At 33.6% G+C, this 21,752-nt stretch overlaps 1 protein-coding gene across 2 annotated transcripts in view; it reads right to left on the bottom strand.

Moving 5' to 3' along the window:
* The window catches only part of Sema3d (semaphorin 3D), a 183,786-nt gene that overhangs the window by 98,471 nt on the left and 63,563 nt on the right, over window positions 1–21,752 (bottom strand). For both annotated transcript variants that reach the window (XM_078040126.1, XM_078040127.1), the window contains one exon: window positions 3,094–3,254. In XM_078040126.1, the coding sequence (XP_077896252.1) occupies window positions 3,094–3,254 (161 nt within the window). The remainder of the gene's footprint in view (window positions 1–3,093; window positions 3,255–21,752) is intronic.

Genomic DNA, 21,752 nt, shown 5'->3' with positions numbered 1-21,752 from the left:
TTATTCTATCCCTTTAGTTTCAGTCTATTTGTGTCCTCAGAGATGAACTGAGTTCCTTATAAGCAGTATCAGTTGTGTCTTGTTTTTGGTCCTTTCAGTCATGTTATGTATGTAATTTATGTATGTATGTATTTTTGGTACCATGGACTAAACCAGGGGTGCTTCACCACTGAGTGACATCCCCAGCCCGTTTTATTTTTTTATTTTGAGACAAGCTCTCACTAAGTTGCTGAGGCTGGCTTTAAACTTGCAATCCTTCTGCCTCAGCTCCCTGAGCCACTGTGATTATAGGGGTGCACCACTGTGCCTGACCTACGTTTTTATATTGGAGAATTAAATGCATTTAAGTTTAAGGTAATTATATTTCTAGTTTTATTGCAGTTTCTTTCTCTCTTTTTTTCCTTCCTCTTTTATAGTCTTCCTTTGTGGTTAAGTGATTTACTCTAGCAGTGTGCTTTGATTTCTTGCTTATTATTTTTGGTTTGTCTGTAATAATTTTTGTTTTGTGGTTACCATGGGGCTTATAAAAACCTTCTTTGATTATAATGAGCTGTTTTAAAATGATAGCAACTTAACATGATCATAAAGTGAGGAAATACAACAAGAAATGAAATAGAAAATATACTAAAACAAACTCTGCACTTGCATGCCATTCCTCTATACATTTTGAATTTTTTGATGTCTAATTTTCATTTGGTATATTGCCTATCTCTTCATGTATTTTTTAATTGTTTTGTTTTTAGGATTAATTATTAATATAAAAAGAATTTTACCACCATGTTTACGATATCAGAGCATTTTGAATTTGTCTTTGTATTTACTCTTGTAGTGAATTTGTTCCTTCTCATATTTTCTTGTTCATTACTGCCTCTTAATTTTAGTTCTTTCAGTTAGAAGAACCCCCTTTAGCATGACTTAGATATAACATCTCAGCTTTTGCTTAGGAATGACTTTATTTTTCCTTCATTTCTAAAAAAAAAAATAGTTTTGCTGGGCATAGTATTCTTGGTAAGTAAGTTTTTTGTTTGTTTGTTTGTTTGTTTTATGAGTACTGTGAAAATTTCTTGCCACTCTCGGTATACAAGATTCTGTTCAGAATTCTGCTGTTGGATAACCTGGGACACACTTATGTGTTATTTATTTCTTCATTTGCTGCCTTGAGAATCTTTTCTTCATATTTCACCTTTAATAATCTGACTATAATACGTCTTGGCACAGAACTGGTTGTGCTAAATTAGAATAGTGACATTTGACCTTCCTTTACCAGGATACTTGTATCCTTCTCTAGACCTGAGGATGGTTTTTATTATTATGTCTTAGAATAAACTTTTTATAAATTTAATTTTATTTTTTTACACAAATGGAGCACAACTTTTCATTTCTCTGGTTGTACATGATGTAGAATCACACCATTTGTGCAATCATACCCATACATAGGGTAATAATGCCCCAAATTGAGAGTTAAGCAGTAAAGATAGTTCCTTCACTGTCACAGTTTATGTTAACCTAGGTTCCACTTGCATCTCATAGCCATAGGAACCTGTGCAGTCAGGTGAGCTAGAGGAGGCCAATGTCCCAGGCCCATTCCAAGGCTGGAATTGATATAAGCCAAAAATCCAGCCCATTCTACTGGCATATAGGTCTCCTTCTAATGCCAGAGCAGGTCTAGATGCTCTGTCTTTGACTTATGGCATGGCCATCCGGCCTTTGGATTCTACCCCTAGGTTTCATTGCAGTGGTATCAGACAAGATAAAATCCTGGTTTGATTGTTACACACTGTATACATGCATTGAAATAATATACCATAACATATAAATACATACCATCATTATTTGTGAATTAAATTTTTTAAAATTATGTTTAAATCCTCCCAGAACACCTGTTCCCTGCCAGGTAGACTTATAGAACTCATTCAATGAGGATTTTAAGATGCCGTCTGGAATAGTAGTTCAATAGATGAGTACCACATGTCTCCTCCTGACATTGGGGTTCCTCTAGCGGCTGTGGTGGTTTTGATGCCCTGTTTCTTAGTAGTAGTTTTCATGTCCTGCTTGAAATCCTGTGGTGGTTTTGATGTCCTGCTTCCTGGTAGCTTGAGTCTTGATCCTCTTTCTATTGCCCGAGGTAGGGCAAGGGGTGGTGGGAACAGTCAGCCACCTGGCTAATGCAATTCCATCACCTATGACTATTGTTACTGGCCTGGGCATAGGGATCATGGGGCTTTGCTTGGCACTGGGTTTCACTGTAATGGATCTGGTACTGGCTTTCAAATCCAAGGATTGGACTTAATTCTTTCCCCTTTTCCTAAGCATGTAGTGTCTCTTTTCATACTTTTTGAAGTTGTGGGAAGGGTGACAATGGCAACTATTCCCTTCCTACCTACTGCCATGTATCTTTTCTTATTTTCCTAAAACCAGGCACTATGAACTCTCATTGGTGCTTCTTGTCTCTTGTAAAGATAGTGTAGTGGGAAGATAGCTGTCCAAACTGGTGTGTCAATGAGGTGATTATTGCTTAAGCATCTGGTTCTGTCCTTGTGCATTTATATTTAGTGGTAAGACTGTTCTTAAGCAGTGCAGAGTTGGGCATTATAGACGTCATTATCTAGGAGTGACTGGGCCTTAAGAGAAAATTGCCAAGGTGTAAAATGAAGTGTGCAGAGGAAAGTATGGTATTAAAATGCTACCACAGCCACACTGTAAAGTGGAGCTATGCTTATTTATTATTTAAAAGTTAGTAAAAATACAAGTTTATAATTACTGTTAGTACAAATGTTCACTCTCGATGAATAGCTCATTTGCTATTTCTTAATCTAAAATTTTGCATTATATAAGTACACATTTACACACTTTGACTCCTTTCATTTATAATTTCAATGGTTTTGGTATTATTCTCATCTTAATAAAGAACATGCATGTGAACTTAAATCCACAAAAAAAATCAAAATGTATTTTGAGTCATATTTTTAATGTATTGTGTTCTTCTTGATACATAAAGGACCTACTGCATTTGACACTGAATCAATTAATACAAAGCAGAAGAGCACAGATAAAATTAAAATAATCTAATCAACTATATATAAATAAACTGACCTTCTTAAAATTTTTGTTTAAGTCAACCAGACTGAGCAGGAAAATGTGGTCCTTGGCTCCCAGGAGCAGCTTGCCCCTCTCTTCATCTAACAGAATAGTCTGGAAATCCAGCCCTTCTGATGAACCCAAAAATGGAATGCAGCTATTTGACAGCAGTAAATCTATGGGAAAGAATGAAAGAAAAAATTATATTAGGCAAAATATTTACTTCTCTCTCTCTGTAAATACATGTATATAACATGAAAGTTCCAATTAAGATACTTACAAATAATTACAGTTTTTAATATATACTCATTTAGAAATAAGTGAGATGTATGATATTTTTATTTTATCAATACCATTTTATGTATATTCAGCACCATATTAAAATGAAGACCAAACATATAAACACAAAACAATTAAATGCAAAATAGTTTAAAACTATCCTCACTTTCTTGAATTACAATGTAAAATATCTACCTATAAGAATATTTGAAACTTGATAAAATTGATATATACAAAGCAGGGATCAAACTATGTCATAAATCTTAACATTTCTTTCCTTTTTACATTTTAAAATAGACCTGATTTATTAGAGCATTTTTAAATTAACAGTGATATTGATTGAAAGAAACAGATTTATATTTATTTCCTGCCCCAACACATATATGGCCTCCCCATTATCAACATCTTCCACTATAGTGGCATATTTCTTAAAATCAATGAGCCTACATTAGCATCATTATCATTCAAGATACATAGTTTAGGGTTCAATCTTGATGTTGTACATCTTATAGGTTTGGATAAATGTATAATGGCATGTATCTATCATCATAGTATATCCTGAAAGTCTTGTGTGCTTCTGTGCTCTCCCTATTCATTCTTCTCGCCTGCCCCCAATCATTCATCTTTTTCATGTCTCCATAGTTTTGTCTTATCAGAATGTCATATAATTGGAATTGTACAGCATGCTGCCATTTCCTATTGGCTTCTTTTACTAAGTAATATGCATTTAAGCTTCCTCTGTTTCTTCCTGGGTCAGTATCTAATATCTTTTACTGTGGACTAATATCCCTTTATCTGGATCAGCCAGTTTAATTATCCATTCACTTTTTGAGGGACATTTTTATTGCTTCCAAGTTTTGGCAATTATGAATAAAGCTGCTATAAACATCTGTTGTGGGACAGTTGTAAACACAAGCCTTCAACTTTTGGGAGTAAAAACCAAGAAGTCTGATTGATGGATCACATGTTTAGTTTTATGAGAAGCTGCCCACTGGCTTCTAAGATCCCAGTACCATTTTCATTTACACCAATGATTGAGTGTTCTAATTGCTCCATATCCTCATCTGCATCCATGTTGTCAGTGTTCTCAATTTTGGCCATTCTAGTAAGTATATAGTGATAACTTACTGTTGTTTCAAATTTGCATTTACTTGATTACATAATGTATAGAGTGACTTTTCATATGCTTTTTTTTTTTTTTTACTGTCTATATCTTCTTTGGTGAAGTGTCTGGTAAGGTCTTTGACCCATTTTAAACGTTGTTGTTTCTTATTGTGAGTTTTAATGTCTTTGCATATTTTGGATCACAGTACCTTATCATATATGTCTTTGGAAAATATTCTCTTGCAGTTTATGGCTTATTATTTTTGCTTTCTGTTTTTGATAGTATTTAGATTGATTTCTGTGATTAATGGATTATACTGTCACTATTTTAAATGTGCAGAAAGAAAATGTAAACAAGGTGATTCCAACCAAATGGAGTCTGAGACATACTCTTGATCTAGCAATGGCATCAGAAGTTTTAAGCTGAAAGTAACCTTGAAAATCAATTAATACAAATTAATGATTTTCTAAGTGAAGATATATAATGTTGGTGAGTTGAAGTCATATGCTCTAAAGAAAAATAATGGTGTGCTGTCAAAGCTGATAAGTGAATTTGAGTTCCTAGTTTTCATTTCATTGATGTCTGTCCAAATACTCTAAGGAACCCAAATCTTTTCAACAGGTTTTTTTTTTCACTTCAAATACTTAACAATAATCTCTAATTTTCTACAACTAGAATATTGAATGTTGACAAGGTAATAATATTGCTCATTACTTTATTAAATTCTATCATATGTTATGAGTTTAAAACCAAATCATTGGTTTAAATAATTCATATTGATTGATGATAAATGTAAAAGAGATAATATCTCAAAAATAGACATGAAGATACTACTTAAAAGTATGGAAATTTCAACCTCTGTAAAATAGACAGAACTTTGAATCTCTTAAATTTAGGGTATATATATTCTATCCCTCAACTACAGGATTTATTATTATTTCATATTTTGGAGGATTTTCTCTTCTATTTTATGTACAACTATTATTCCTTTTAGTTTCTAAGCTAGATTCATCTTAGTTTTGACAAACAAAAAGGCAGTGGGCTGGAGAAAGTACTGTATGAAATCTCTTGGTTCCATTCTTTTCTTCTCAGTTCTACTTATAACCATATGGAGTATTTGTTGGATATTAGCCTTTCACAAATAGGATAATTGCATTTGGAGCTACTAAAATATATTATAGCATTATGTCTTTGGTCTGAAATGATTAAAGTTGTATTTAGTTTAAGAAAATTAATTATCATAGAGCTCTGGTTTCCTTCCAGTATATACACAACGTTCCATAAACGTTAAAAGATATTATGAAAATAAAACACAGCATATGAGAAATAAATTCTAATAGAAGTACAAATGCTCCTCATGAATCTTCCTTTCATCAAACAGCATATCCATGCTGTACACACTACCCATCTGGCCTTGTCAGGTTTCAGTGCTTCAGGGTTACCCAAAGCAGATGCTCCTGATGTACCACCAGAATTCAGTACAGCCTAATGCTGCAAAGATATGTCTATGTCATTCACTTCATGGTATTTCATCACATGGGCAGGGCCATCTACTCACACTGTAACCAATGGAAAGGGGAGTATAGTACAAAGATATTTGGAGAGATCAGAGTCACATAACTTTTATTACAATGCATTGTTATAATTGTTCTATTATTACTTGTTGTTAATCTCTTACTGTTCCTGTTTTATAAATTAAAGTTTATCATAGGTGTACATCTCTAGAATGAAACACCAAGTATAGAGAATTCAGTATTTTACTGAATTTCAGGGACTTGGGGTTCTTGGCAAGTATTTCATATGGATAAGGGAGTTGATTGCATATCTCCTCCTCTTGAGTGTTTGTACAAGGCAAAGACCATGTCTTGTTATCTTTGAATTCCCAGCACCTCACTCATTATCTCAGACAAATTAAGCACTTAATGAATAGCTGTGGAACTGAAGAAATTCAGTGTGCCGAAACATGGAGAGTATGTGGGGGAGGTGAGAAGTGAGACTAGACATAAAGGCAACATGCAGATAACCAGGGCCTAAGACATCAAACTGGGGAGTTTGTTTTTTTGTGTAAGTGACTGGGAGCCACTATATCTTTTTATGTAAGCAAGTAACAAAGACTATAATTGATTATTGGAAAGATAAGTCTGGCTGCAGTATTTGTGATGGATAAGGATGGGGAATGGCAGTGTCAGGAAGACTACCCAGAAATTTCAAAAACATAGTGGGTCCCTGAATTACAGCAATGTCAATGGGAAGAGGGATGTGTACCTCACTTTTCCCCCCTCTACATATACATGAGGAAAACAAATATGCAGTTGACATAGACATTTGATTAATTTTTTTCCACCATAACCAATTCTATTTCACTTAGTTTCTAACAAACTTGACAAGGAAAAACAGCTGCAAAAATATTGACTAACCTGGACTGTTATCATTTCCAAATGATTTAATGCTGCCTTGTGACAGTGCTAGCATCAAAACCATTACAACATGCTGCGCCAATTCTTTGTAGCCAAATTAAATAATTAGACTTAGGCATTACATATAAAAATTTCTCAGGCTGACGTACACATTATGAAAAGACCTTGGGACAGGGATTGGAACAAGTTCTCTCTTCCCCATGAAGCTTATCTCTTTTGCACTTCTGCCAAGCCAAGCAAAGTCATTTTGTTTCCACAGGATCATCAACCAAAACCCAGTAAAAAATTTGCTAACTCTAGAGACTATACTGTAACACCTAAAGTGTTTTAAGATTCCAGGAATCAGAAACGGAGGCTGGCTCTGCTGGATGTAAATGTCAGAGCTTTATTTTTTTTTTCTCCCAAATTAAAAATTCTTAGGCATGTGATTTTGAAGATTGCTCATAGTTTTCAAGACTTTTGGACAAGGACTCTTTTCTCTTCCCTTGGGTAGAGGATAAGTACACTGCCTAGCAGGTGTTATTTTCAGAAAAGAGACCTATTAGGTGGTTGGTTAACCATTCCCACCCTTTTGAGATGTAAGGAGCACTTACCTCTGTGTGTTCTGGTCTCCTAAAGTCCTGAGTTATTTCTCTGTTAAATCTACCCAAATTTGTTTTAATTCACCATAACCCTTCCTTCTAACTACTCTTTCCAGCAGTGCATTCTCCTATCACCTCAGTTCCTGTTTGTAATCTCCGTCCATCACTCAAGTACTCAAATTCCCATGTTTGCTCTAGCAATACACTATTAGAAAATCTACAATCTGAACCCTTCCAAAATAAAAAGACCAAAGATACAATTATTCACATGGCTTTTTGTTTGTTTGTTTAAACTTGGAAATCACTGTTTAATATCAATTTTGGTGGAAGAATGACATAAGATGTCCTTGATTCAACCCATTAAAGAGCATAGGGATAATTCTGAGGATCAAAATGCCTTTAAACACCATGACATTTTCATGATTGTATATGTGCATTTTTTTTTCTAAAGAGAATGTCCATAATCTTCATCAATATCTCTTGATTTCTTATCAAAAATGACCAGGAAATTTCTGTTTTTCAAGTACAGTCAGTAACATTTGAAAGAATTTCTCATTTCTAACACAAGAAAGTGAGTCACTACTGTCACAAAATTTGACTTTTGAGACACTAACTAATTCCCCTAAGAACACCAAGTACTCTGAGGGAAAGACCCTAAGAAGTTTGACAGATTTCTGCCTTCATGGAACTTAGAGCTCAATGGAGATGAAATGTTCATCCCCAACAAAAAAGAAAATATTCTTATGACAAAGACCGAGAGTATTTAAATTAGTAGACTATTAAGTATCTTTAGTAATAAAATGGAAAGTACTTCTTATCTATATTTCCTTGGGCAAAACTAATTAATGCTACCTTAGCTTTCTCAGATCTTTTAAGTGTTGATAAAGAAACCAAATGAGTTCTATGGCAATATCAAATGACAAATATCAACATATCAAATAACAACTATAGTTTATCTAATACTGATTGATACTCTTGCTTGTAAAATCAGGCAATCTCTACTTTGGGGAAGAAAAGAAATATAGTACAAAACAATTCTAGCTAAAGGGAGATCTTATCAATAATCTTATCTAACAAATAGGTTATTAATTCAGTGAGTTCCAAAATTGTTCCAAAGCCTTTGCATGATCGATTTTCTCTCAGTGGTGGAGCCCAGTGGCAAGAATTTATTCACTCATGACCTGGTGTTCCTCCAGGTGAAGGTTTGGCTATGGGCCAGGCAATCCCTGTTCATACTTGAAATAAACATTTGCTGTGAAAAGAATTCTTTGTATTTCCTTTTCAGTGCTTCTTAATACAATTGTTCATTCATTATGAAAAAAACATTTGACCTGATGGTCTGCATTCTTCCTCTTCACCCCAGAAAGGAAGGGAGTGGTTAGTCATATTGAATCTAATAAATTTAGGATTAAGCAACACAGACTTCCTCAGTTTTTGACTGCTAAATGAACAAGATCCCATACCCTTGAAATCCTGCATTTATTGCCAGAAATCCTGAACTGGGTGGAGCTGTCAGTTTCTCTCAGCTAAAAAATGGCTTCCCTCATCCTCAAAGAACATGTAACTTTGAGAGATTATAAAGAAAGACAGAGAAAAGAAAACCAAGATTGTTGAAGGCACAAATTCACAAAGTTAAAGAAAAAAAGAATCAGATTTGGAGAATGTCAAATTCTAGTCTACTACAGACTGAGGAGTAGAATTCCTTAGCAGAGAAAGTTCACAACAAAGAATAGATCCAGATGATAATTCAGTCACCTTTCTCTGACATATCAGGACATTCAACAGAAATTGTTGCCCCACCCATTTGTCTTTTTCCTCAAGGAAACAGCAGTTTTATCAGTAGGGCTATCTGAGGACTCTTGAATACAGTTAGTTCTTTAGTATGTTCTCTCCGAAGTTTTCCAAGTAGATTGTCTCTAATTCTTTCAATCTTTCTATTCCTGCTTTCCCCCTGAGTTCAGCTTTTCTACTCTATTTCTGAATTCCGGGACTTCTCATACTGATTTAGTGTCCTGAGATTTCCTCCATGAGATTTCAAAGCTTCTTCTCATAATTTTCAGAAATGTTTGGCTACAAAATCATTCCCAATAAAAAGCCTCTCAGGCTTTGTGTCAGGAATTGAGTAAAGAATAAACTTTGTTTGTTCGAAAATGAAAATTAGCCCCTAATCTCTCTCACTGAGTCTCTATGGCTCTTAACATGTGTTTGATTCTTCAGCTTTTGGTCTGAGGAAAGGCTTTGGATTCTTCCTTGAATTTTACTTTGGGGAAATTAATTCATCTTAAATTGGCCTTGCCTCTTCAGTAGGTTTTCTGAGGCTTGAGGTCATGTGAAAAGATTTTGTTATCAAGATAGTTCACTTCCACCTACACAAAAATGTCTATTAAGGTCTATTTGTATATTTAGTCTATGTAACTAATCAACCAATACAAATCACAAAAAGAATATTAGTTAAACCTACAATATATACAAACAGTACTTCAATATTACAAGTGTATATTATATTATCATTATGCTTTCATAGGCAAAATTTTTAACTTTTTTTTGTTCCTGTAAATGCAAGTTCAAATTCAGAAAGAAGAACAAAAAGAAAAAAAAAGCAAATTAACTCTACTCTTCTACAATGAATGTTGGAGATCATTCTATTCATTAGGTCCTAGAACATTACTGTGTCAATAATAAATCAGATGATATCACATAGGGAAACATAAATCAGAACCAAATAAAGCCTATTATGTCATTGGATCTATGTTCCTGCCAGGACAGGATGTGAAGTAGGGAAGTTGTAATTTTACATTTTCATTTTTTAAATCACAGGTTTACTCTTATTTGGCTAGCTTTCAAAGTGGATGCTTTATATAATTCATCACATGTGAGATTCATAATTTATAATATAATTCTTTTAAATGCATATGTTTAGAAAGAATAAGTCATTTCTGATTTTTTAAAAAGCTTTGGTATGATTGATAAATTTTCCTTTTGACCTATATAAAAAGACTAGTATTATAAATAACTGAAAATTTTCCCAAAATGCAATGCCATGATAGAATAAACCTCCTCAGGAATGATTGAGAGATGGTCATGAGGAAAATGGATTTTTATTTGACAATTAGTTTCTTGGCTCCCATCAAGTTATTTAGGATTTGTCCCCTTTCAAATTTCAGAAATGTTTTAAAATGAAAACACCATACCACAAGTGAATGAGGATTTGTTTTAGTCAAGTATGCAAATTTAAATTTTTAAAAACCCAGAAAATCATAGCTTAGCACAACATCTACTATTGACTGCAAGAGCTAGACAAATGTGACAAGAATAGGTAATTCCTCAAGGTAGCATTACTGGAAAATAATGTACAGAGCAAAAGGTTATGAGTACTAAATTGAAAGATAACATTTTGGAACAAGTATAATTTAAAAAATTGATTCACATCAATCAAAGGTAAACGTAAATATACAAAAATATCCATCAAAGGCACATGTGAGACTGGTCACGACTGAGAAGTCTCAGGTAATCTATTTCCCCAAGCCTTTGAAAATGCTTCCTATTTTTCTTAAAAGTTGTTCAAATAATGTCTTCATTCTTATTATTATGCAATTTAAAAACATTTGGCGGGGCTGGGGATGTGGCTCAAGCGGTAGCGAGGCCTGGGTTCCATCCTCAGCACCACATACAAACAAAGATGTTGTGTTCGCCGAAAACTAAAAATTAATATTAAAAAATTCTCTCCCCTCTCTCTCTCTCTCTCTCTCTCTCTCTCTCTCTCTCTCTCTCTCTCTCTCTAAAAAAAATTGGCATCTATGTCATTTATCTTGTTGGGGAAAATTGTGACATGATCTGAAATTTAATTTTCACACATTCAGGAAAATATTAGTTTGACTTTTCATTCAGAATAAGATGTTAATCATTTATACATATTTTCCCTGGGTTTTTTTCAACATTTTTATTCTAATCACTGGTCCAAGAGCATAATCCTGATGAAGATGCTCAGAGAATTTGCACCAAAAATTGCAAATATATCTCTAAGAGAGAGATTTTAAAAATAACATCCTAAGATGTCATTCTCTGCCTTAGGCAGTATTTATAAAGTACAAGCAAAGAAATGATGATTCCCACTTAGATTTTATTTCCCATAAATTGTTTATTTTCCATAAGCTGTTACCTCTCTGTCAATGACTTCAAAACAGATACCTAAAACCCCATTCTTTCTCATAAGTCTCAGTTCAGAATTTCTAGTTGCCTGCTAGATATTGTTCTCCCTTCAACCATCTCCTCCTGCTGATTCTAATACTTCAGTGACACAACCCGGTCATTAGGTTCAACATCTCAGAATCATTGCTAGTTCCTTTTCCTTGTGCCCTTATTCTTCTTTCCCTCACGTAATTCCAACACTATTCATTCCCCTCATACCACTGTACCAAATTTAAAGCCTTAGAGATCCTATCATGTAAATTTCTTCTCCCTCCTCAAGTATTTACTCGTTGTTAGGTAAGCTAAGATGAAAATTACTTCTCTAAATTACTGTAACAGATTCATAAATTATTTTGCTGTTCTTCTCCCCTCCAGGTCCTATCACATGATGCTGCCTATTCAATTTTTACCATAATCTCAACTCAATTTGGTCAAGTTCATAATTGAAATCCTCCCATTCCAACATGTACTTCATTCAAAATTTTGTTTCCTCCAATGCACAAAGGTCAGTTTCATAACTATTTCCCTCCTAAATCTTTTAAACATTTCCTTGTATTCACAATATGACACTAATCTTTTTTTGCTGTGATTTTGTGAACTCATTTTCTCCCTTAAAAAGATCAGAAGCCCTTGTAGATAAGGACTTCAAAATCATTGCTGCACCTCAGCACCATTGCTTGCGCATAAGAAGTCTAATGGATTTAACGAATATTTTTTTTTCATGCTAGTGTTTTGTTTGCTTGTTTTATCTACCTCCTATCTAAATCAGAATTTGCTATAAAGTTATTATTAATAATTTAGAGATATTAACGTACCACGTGGAAACTCAACTGTGGCTCTAAGGCTTTGCATTGCCAAGAATTCTTGTCATCTCCATACTTGGGGGAAGGAGGGAAACAAAATGTGCCTCAGCATTGCTTGTCAGGATTTAACATACATTCAAGTCAAATAGGTGTCTTTGAAAACCACAGATTGTCCTTAAGAAATCACAGAACAGGCTTGAGATTCTGTATTTCTAACAAGGTCCCAGATTGTGCTGATGCTTCTGATTCTTGAACCATAAATGGAGTAGAAAGGATAAAAACCACTTTGGCTATTCCTTCTCCACTTGCTTGAATTCAAGAAAGGAATTTGTTCCTTCTTCCTTATCACAATTATTTTAAACATTTTATTCCTGTTGTGTTCTTTTATGCAATTTATGTTTTTCCTTTACAATGCTGAATAGGTCAAATCTATGCATCCCTACAGATGTTATTCCTAAATTGCTGAAGTGATAAGTAAGCTGCTTAGTTTAAACCAACAATATACTTAAATAGTTTCCTTTAGTTTTTTAATACAAAGAAGGGAAGTGCATTCATCTAATATGGATTACCTTGGAAAGAAGATGCTAAGATGAGGAATTTAGGCTTTTATCTCAAGTATTTTTCCTGTTATCTGTGGCAATAAAATTTCTGACCAAGATGCTAAATATAATTAAAATCATATTTTCAAAGACTTTGGATGTTTTATTATGTGTCTTTCTTTAATAATACATTACATTTAACTATCCTTGAGTTAGCTGTCACTATATTGATTTTGTGATTTACAACATATGAGAGGTTTGCCCATATGCTACCTAATTTGATTCTCAAGGAGAATCTAATTTCCAGGTAAACCTAATATCCAGATGAGAAAATTTAGACTTAGAGAGGGCGAGTGATTGTTCTAATGATGCATAGATAGTACATGTCCAAAAGTAGCTAAAACTTATACAGGTCTCTTAATTCTGTGTCCTTCACCTATTATAGCTATATTGTATATTTTAATATTTAGATAAACAATATTCTTTCCCCAAATAGCTCTACTTATTACTGAAAATATCAAGGTAAATTCACATCTACTGCTTCCTCTACTTCCCTGTTCCTTTGGGATCACTGCATTATGTATTGTATTTTCTGAAATGTGTTGCTGTGGCTTTAATAAGCTTCTTTATAAGTAAAAACACACTTTAGTCCTAATTTATGCCTCTTTTGAATTAATACAGTTAAAGTAGCATGTTTAAAGGACTCATACAAAAATGCGAACTGCACATTAGTCATTTTTAAAATACAGAGAGACATTAGTCAAATTTTCTGTTAAAGAAGACTGAATGTCATTCTATTTTATACTGTCCTTAAATTTAGAGCCACACCTTCTGATTTTTTTTTTCTTTTTTGGTGCTGGGAATTGAACCCAGGGACTTGTGCATGCACTCTACCAACTATAACCCCAGCCCCAAGAACCACACATTCTGAAAGAGTCTCAGTGTGAAAATTCTTTAATAAGACCCAAGTGAAGTTATAAAACAAATTGTACATAGATACTTATACCTTATTAAAATAAATTTATAGAATAGTAAATCAACCATATGTAAGATCTATTTGAAAAGAACTTTTTCAACTAAATAATAGTTGACTGAGTTTGATCTTAGTACAAATTGTCTTTACTTAACCTCTGCCCATTTTGAAGTCCCTACCAGAATTTTGCATGGACAAAGACACAACCAAAGTATCTCATAATCTAGTTCTCCTTTATTCCGCCCAAAAAACAATGATGACCTATATAGACATCAGAGATTTTATCTATCTTCTTAACTCCAGCAAAGTTTCTTGCAATGTCATTTGTATGATAACAATGATCCCTTGGTTGTTAAAGTCAATGTAAATTTCAATTGTCACCTCTCTTGACATATCAGCTGACTTTGGCAATGATGACATTTCTTTTCTTTTGTTTCCTTCATTTAACTCCTATCCTATGATTCCTCTTTTCTTTTTACCACATACCCGGGTAGTATTTTTTAATTCAATTCTCTGCTCATTCCTTCTTTCTCCAATTTTCTCATTTGATAGTATCCCAGAACTTAATCTTCTGAATTCTTCTCATCTATCTTTTGATTATCTCATGGATTTAAAATTTTCTACATGATAATTACCAAATTAATATATCCATTGACATTTTTATGAATTACAGATTTAATGTCTTTGTGGTATTTCACTTAGATATCTAATCCTTATCAAATAAAATATGTCCATTTGGTCTACCCCAAAACCTATTTCTTTCCTATTTTCCCTATTTCAATTAACTGGTAACTCTGTCTTTAAACTACACACACATAACACACACACACATACACATACACATAAAAAAACTAAATAAAACAAAAACAAACACAAACAAACAAAAAAAAACAAAACCCATGGAGTCATATTTGACATCTTTCCCTCTCTTTTTCTTTGTTTCCAGTCCATTGGCATATTCTATTGGCTCTACTGCATATTCTACCTCTATTGTTGCCATTCAGACACATAAAACCATCATTTCTCACCTAGATTATTTCAAAGCCTTTCTTGGCTCTTTCCTTCTCAGTCCTCCCATCATCAACACAGAATTCAAAATAACCTTATTGCAATGACAGTCAGATAATGTCAGACTGTGAAAATTCTCCAGTGAATTCCCATAGCACTAAATGTCAACGTTTTAACAATGGCCAAGTGCCAACTCCCTGTTTAATCAATCTTCTTCTTTCCCTATGTTCTATATTGTCTTCTTTAAAATCCTTAAAATTTCCAGACACTGTCTTACCTCAGAACCTTTGCACTTGGTTTTGCTTCTGCTAAAAATTTTTCGGATATTTGAGTGATTGGCTACTGACATATCTTTAAGTATCTGTGAAGGCACCACTTTCTCAGTGAGTCTTTCCCCTGACTACCACATTGACTACTCCACCTTCACTACTCCCCTTCCTGATTTATTTTTCTCCATAGTACCTATCACCTTCCATCTGACTAAATAATATGCTTATATATGGTCTGTTTTCCTTACCAGAATATAAACTACATGGTGACAAGGATTTTTGTTCCTTTTTTTGCTAACCTATCCACAAGTTACAAGAATAATACGAGAAATATAGTAGGCGTACATGAACTGTTATTATTAACTATTGACAGTTGAATATTGCTGCACAATAAAATTATTATTTAACATTTATGCCTATGCAAGACTAGATGCAAGAACTTCACTTTAGTGAAGACATGCCTGGGAAACCATGTGAGTCCATTCAACCATAGCATATCCCCCTTCAATCAAACCATCAATGAATTGCTTTGTATGCAGTATATATAAATTCTTACTCTAAGATTGATAATGTGTCTACACTAAGTACTAATGGAGAGATGTTTGGCATAGGTTGTCATTTCATACTGATTTGACAACAAAAATACTGGCTTTGAATTGCATCATTCCTGAGTGACTTATGATTCATTTTAATCCATAAAGAGGGCTACCACCACTCAAAAAACCACTTTTATCAAGGACAACAATGATCTTATTATAAGGGCTACTAAAAGATCACAATGGTAAAAATAGGGGGAAATACCCTCAATAAATTCATAATCTATGAGCTGTTCTTGCCTGAGGGAAAGTAACGATGATAGAAAGTACTTTAGGAGTACACAGGAGTAATGGTAATGTGTACTAAAAATTCCCAAGATGGAATACTATTTTTCAGACTTTTTTGTGTAGGGAAGACTTCAGTCTATAAAAAACTTATTAGAATTGAATAAATCAATGTATGCAACTAGCATATTGCTAATTTTCTATAAGTAATAAAACTGTAGCACAGAAAATAAACATCCAAATATATCACAACTAATAAAAGGATAGTTAAGACCCAAGTGTTTGGATTTCAGAAACTTCACTGCTATATCTTATGGAGTTGAGATAACAGACACAATATTAGAGAGTCAAACTAAAAAAGACTTGATGAATCAAACAGGAAATCTTTAGCTGAGACACATGCTGCATTTCACAGTTAAATTAATTTTTTAACTATAAAAATATAGATTTATCTTTTAATTTCTTGGAAAATTCTGACAAAATAAAGAACCATTCTATCAAATGAATTAATGCTTAGTTAGAAGGTAGCAGATAAAAATTTAATAGGGGTCTTCAAGTTTTTCTTCCAGTGATAACACAAAACACCATTACTCACTAGTGGAAGTTATTTGAAAAGAACATGCTGCCAAAGATAGTAGAATCTTGGCTTTTGTGTGTGTGTGTGTATGTGTCTTGACATTGATGTTCCTCAGTATGTAACATTTCCCTCAAAGGCATGATGAGGTGACAGGATCATGTGCCTTGAACTAGATATAGTTCTGCTCTTTGAGAGAGTTTCACTATTGGGCAAATCATTCAGGATCTGAGTCTTATATTTCTCATGTCTCAGAGTATGAAAACATAGGTTTTCACAGTGTTGTGAACTCCACAGACGTGATACAGTCTGAGTAAAATAAGTGGATCCAGCCACTCACCTTTTCAGTCTTCATGGTACTTACCACAGTTAAAAATGATATTTGCTGGTTTGTTCTGTTCCTTCACAGAACAAACTAGCAAATATATATATATATATAAAATAAGTTCAAAGGGGACAGTGTGACTTTTCTCAAACTTAGAACAATGCCTGGTATATAGTGGGGAATCCCTATAATTTTTAGAATGGTTGAGCATAAAACCATTAAATAAGTTACTTTCCTTTTCTTGCAGTTGCCTTTTACTTATTCATTATTTATTTATTTATCCAAATAAGCAACTTTACACGGGCAATGATATATAGGTATATAAATATCCCTAACACATATAAGGTCCCTAGTAATCATTGTCACAAAGTTTATATTATTATGAGACTAAAGTAGGTCATTTCACAAAAATTATTTTATAATTGTAGTATCTCTATAGAAGTCACTATGAGAATCCTAGTTTATAGGGCAAAATAAAAAATATGTAATAATCATCTAATATAAAAATCTAAAATATAGTTTATTCTGACCGCTGATTCCATACTTATTATTCAGGAAAGAGACTCAGTATGCATAAATATGTAAGAATTCAAAACATGAACTGAAGGAAAATCTCTTTGTACAACAATAGAACCAAATGAGCTCCTGTGGATTCAGAGGTTCAAAGCTAAGTCTTTAATCAAAGAGCATTCTTTAGATAAAATGGTTATTGCAACTCTGTTGACCTTTAAGAAATCCCTCAGTATTATCTTGCAGCTGTTCCAAGTACCTAGGGCTGCTCATATCTTACATTCTGCTCTGTAGATGGTACCTGAGAAGGGGTGAAACCAAAGAAAACAATACAGATTTTTGGACCTATAAAATTTATTTTAAATCCCAAATTAATTTTTCGTTTTGGCTGAGTTTCTTCACATTCTACTAGCATTTACATACCCAAGCATGAACTTCTAGACTCTCAATGCTACCTAAGAAAAGGGCAGTGCCTGCTGATCTCAATTCATTAGTCATAATCAGGAGAAAAGCAGAATGCCAAAGGAAAATTGTGATTATTGTCTCATAAGTGGGAAGGCATTACACAAGCAATTTTCCTCATAATAACACTAAATTAACAGTAATTTTATGGTCCAACTTTTTTTTCAGTCAGGAAAAGTACACTTTTAAAAGGTAATATACCAGGAATTGAGCTATTTTCCTTCTATAAGAGTCTGAATATAGGAAAGGTGGACAGAGAAACTTGGAATTTTTGCAAATGGATGGGTTTCACAGTGCTGAACAACTGGTGATTTTCAAAAGTAAAACACTGTGTTCTTTAAAGTGGTTGGAAAGATAAGTGCACAAAGCTGGTGGGATTATTAATAATTCTCCTAGCTAACAAGACTACTCTTGTTATTAGCATTTAATCAAAAAATCAATGACTTGTAGCAGCTTAGGGAAGCTAGTATGGCTGTGTATGTGTGTACTGGCTGGGAAATTACTAGAAGTCTTGCCTTGTACCCAATGTCTAGTATTAGTGACCAGGCTTTGATATGTAGATGACCTAAAACATTTGAAAAAATATAAATTTGGCATGTGTACTACATATAAGAAGCAATAAAAGCATAGACTTCATTGCATTTAATTTAACCAAAAGTACACTAGTTCTACATCTATAGAAGAACAAGGTGCTTAGAAGAATTAAGATTTTTTGACAGATGAATAAAATGAGATTCTTAGTCTTTTTTGGGGGGGGGGGATTCTACGCAGGGGCACTTGAACACTGAACCATATTCCCAGCCTTACTTTTGTATTCTATTTAGAGACAGAGTTTCACTGAATTGCTTAGCACCTTGCTGTTGCTGAGGCTGGCTTTGAACTAGAGATTCTTCTCCCCCAGCCTCCAGAGCCGCTGGGATTACAGGAATGGGCATCTCGCCTGGCTGAGATTCTGGGATTGATTAGAAGGCCAAAATTATATATTAAAACAAGTTATTATTTTAAAATTACTAATTTGTTACCTTTGAGTTAATAGTTAGAATCCACTCTTCTATGATTTTTTTTATTAGTTGCTCAAAACATTACAATGATCTTGACATATCATAAATTTGATTCAAATGGGGTATGAATTCTTATTTTTCCACATTTGCAGATTGCAGGATCACATTGGTTATACAGCCACATTTATACATACAACCATATTAGTGTCTGTTGTATTCTGCTGCCCTTCCTATCCCCACCCTCCCCTCCCCTCCGCTCTGGTCACCTCTCTCTACCTCATCTACTGTAACACATTTCTCTCTCTCTTTGAAATTTTGATTATAAAGACAAATTACCACAGTCACAATTTACTTTCTTTTCCCCCAACAAATATAACAAAGAGCTTAAAATCCTATGAAACTCAGTAAAGCATTTTTGATTCCCCACTCCCAGTGATCTTAAAGAATGAACATGGTTTTCTTCAACTCCGTTTAATTTTGACAACTGAAAATCACATAATTGGTTTTATTCAAATATGAGCATGGTATTTTCTGTAACTTTACTCAATCTTTTAGGTAAGAGCCTAATGGGTGAATTACTTATTTCTACAGTCTAAGAGACAGGTTAGGGGCCAGCCAGGAGCTGGCCCAGGACTTTAGCCATGAAATAACTTTGTGGCTTTGGCAAATTGTCAGTCTCTCAGTATCTCGTATCCTCAGACTGGAATGGGATGACAATGTCCACCTCACAGGGTGGCAGTGACAATGAAATGAGATAATTCTCCAACAGCCATTATACCAATGCTTTGTTCATTATGAATACTCAGTGAATATTATCTATTCTTGAAATTTTATTTGCAAATCTAATTGTTTTTCTTTGCCCACATTTATCGGTGGAATGTTTTTGTAATATTCACTATATTATAGAAAACAGGTATTTTACTTTTTTACTTTTAATATTTTTATATTAAAATTTTCTATTACCACTTTTTATCATGTGGCATCTCCTATGTGGTTTTGATTCTTTTTTTAAAGGTAAATTTTGTATACAATCAAATAAGCAGTTCTCATATGAAAAATTGATGAGTTGTAACAGATCAGTATACTTCAGTGATCCACATATCTACCAAGATAGAGTATTTTCATAATCACAGAAATTTCTCTCTCTCGTGCTCCCCTCTCTGCTGCTCATTTTTCTCTGCTATCCTCCCAATATGATTTCTTTTTTTTTCTTTTGCTATTGATTAGTTTTATCAGTTCTAAAACTTCAGCTAAATAGCAAGTCTATGTTTAGTTGTAGGGGGAACCACTGAAACAAAACTTTTCAGTTTTACACTCCTATTAACAATGTTTGTAAATTAAAAAAATATTTCCACATACTGATGCTATATGATATTGCCAATACTTCTTTAAAAACTTGCATATGGTCCTATTTTGTTGTAACATTTATTGGTATTTACTTAGACTGATGATGTCTGGTACTTTTCAAAAGTTTACTGGACACTTGTGCATCTTCTTTGTGAGTGGTATCTGTTATTTTAGACTTTATAATTTTGTTATTATTCATTTGTTTCAGTTTTTGTTATTTTGTTATTGATTTGTTTCTGTGTACATATATTCTGGATAGAAGACATTTTCTCAGATATATTTTGTGAATATTTTATAGCTTGCCTTTGATAAGCAGAATTTTGTTTTAATTTTGCTGACATAGAGTTTAAAAAACTTTCACAGTTGTAGTTCTTCTGTGCCCTGCTTATGAAATCTTTGCTTATTCTAGGGTTATAAGGATATTCCAGGTTTTATCCTAGATGTTTTAGCTTTTATTTTTAGGCAGATCATCCAACTTGAGATAGTTTTTGTGGATGTTGTGGGGTAAAGACTGATGTTCAGTTTTTTCTATATAGCTATGAAGTTGTTATAACACCGTTGCCTGTCTTTACTGATTCACATGTGTTTCTCATAAAAGTCAAAGGCTAACTAAAGGTAAATTGTAGCAGATTGTATTTTATATAGATATCCACAACAATCTCTTAAAGGTCACTTCTCTTTGCATATATGACTTGAAAAGTACAGGCTCCATGTTCTCCTCTTGAACTACAATGTTAATTTCAATCAATAGAGTATCCTGGAAGAAATGCCACATGGATTCTGAAGGTAGCTCTGAAAACTCAACCTACAATTCCCTTGTTGTTTGTTGAAACAAATGTACTTGAGGTCCTGGGAAGTTCTTAAGGAAGTTTAAACTGCCCATGTAGAGATAATCCTTCCAAGAAATCCTGAGGTTAATTGAAGAATGAGATGCAACTAACTAGACAACTATCATCCCACTACACCTATGTTTGAAAGTACACAGCAGAACCACCCAGTTGAATTCTTCTCAAAGACTTGACCTACAGAAATGGAAATTGATAATAATTTTTTAAAGCACTGAATTCTATGGTGGTTTGGTATACATCAATAGATATCCAAATTTTATTTTCATTTTAAGAGTGGGGCACTAACATAACAGAAACCTAAGTCATGTGGTTTTGAAGATTCGTTTCATACAACAAGACCTCTAAGAATCTTAAAAATACCATCACAATGTAGTCATGAAGAGAGCACAAGGAACAGAAGAGCATTTCTCAAAGAGCTTTGTAGTTATGATTTTGGTTAAGAGCATATTATAAATGGATGTATAAGATGCCCATAAGAGTACTTTACACCGCACGAGCTCAATTTATCTCTGGTTATACTGAATTTTGTTCTGCAATCTAAAATCTTAAATGTGTGCAGTAAACTTTAAATTTCAGAAATGTTTTTCATCCCCAGTATTTCCATTTAGTTTCTGTTTTTTTTCT

Source organism: Ictidomys tridecemlineatus, chromosome 2 (assembly GCF_052094955.1).
Source record: "Ictidomys tridecemlineatus isolate mIctTri1 chromosome 2, mIctTri1.hap1, whole genome shotgun sequence".
Classification (NCBI taxonomy): Eukaryota; Metazoa; Chordata; class Mammalia; order Rodentia; family Sciuridae; genus Ictidomys; species Ictidomys tridecemlineatus.
This window is presented reverse-complemented; position numbering and strand designations above follow the sequence as displayed.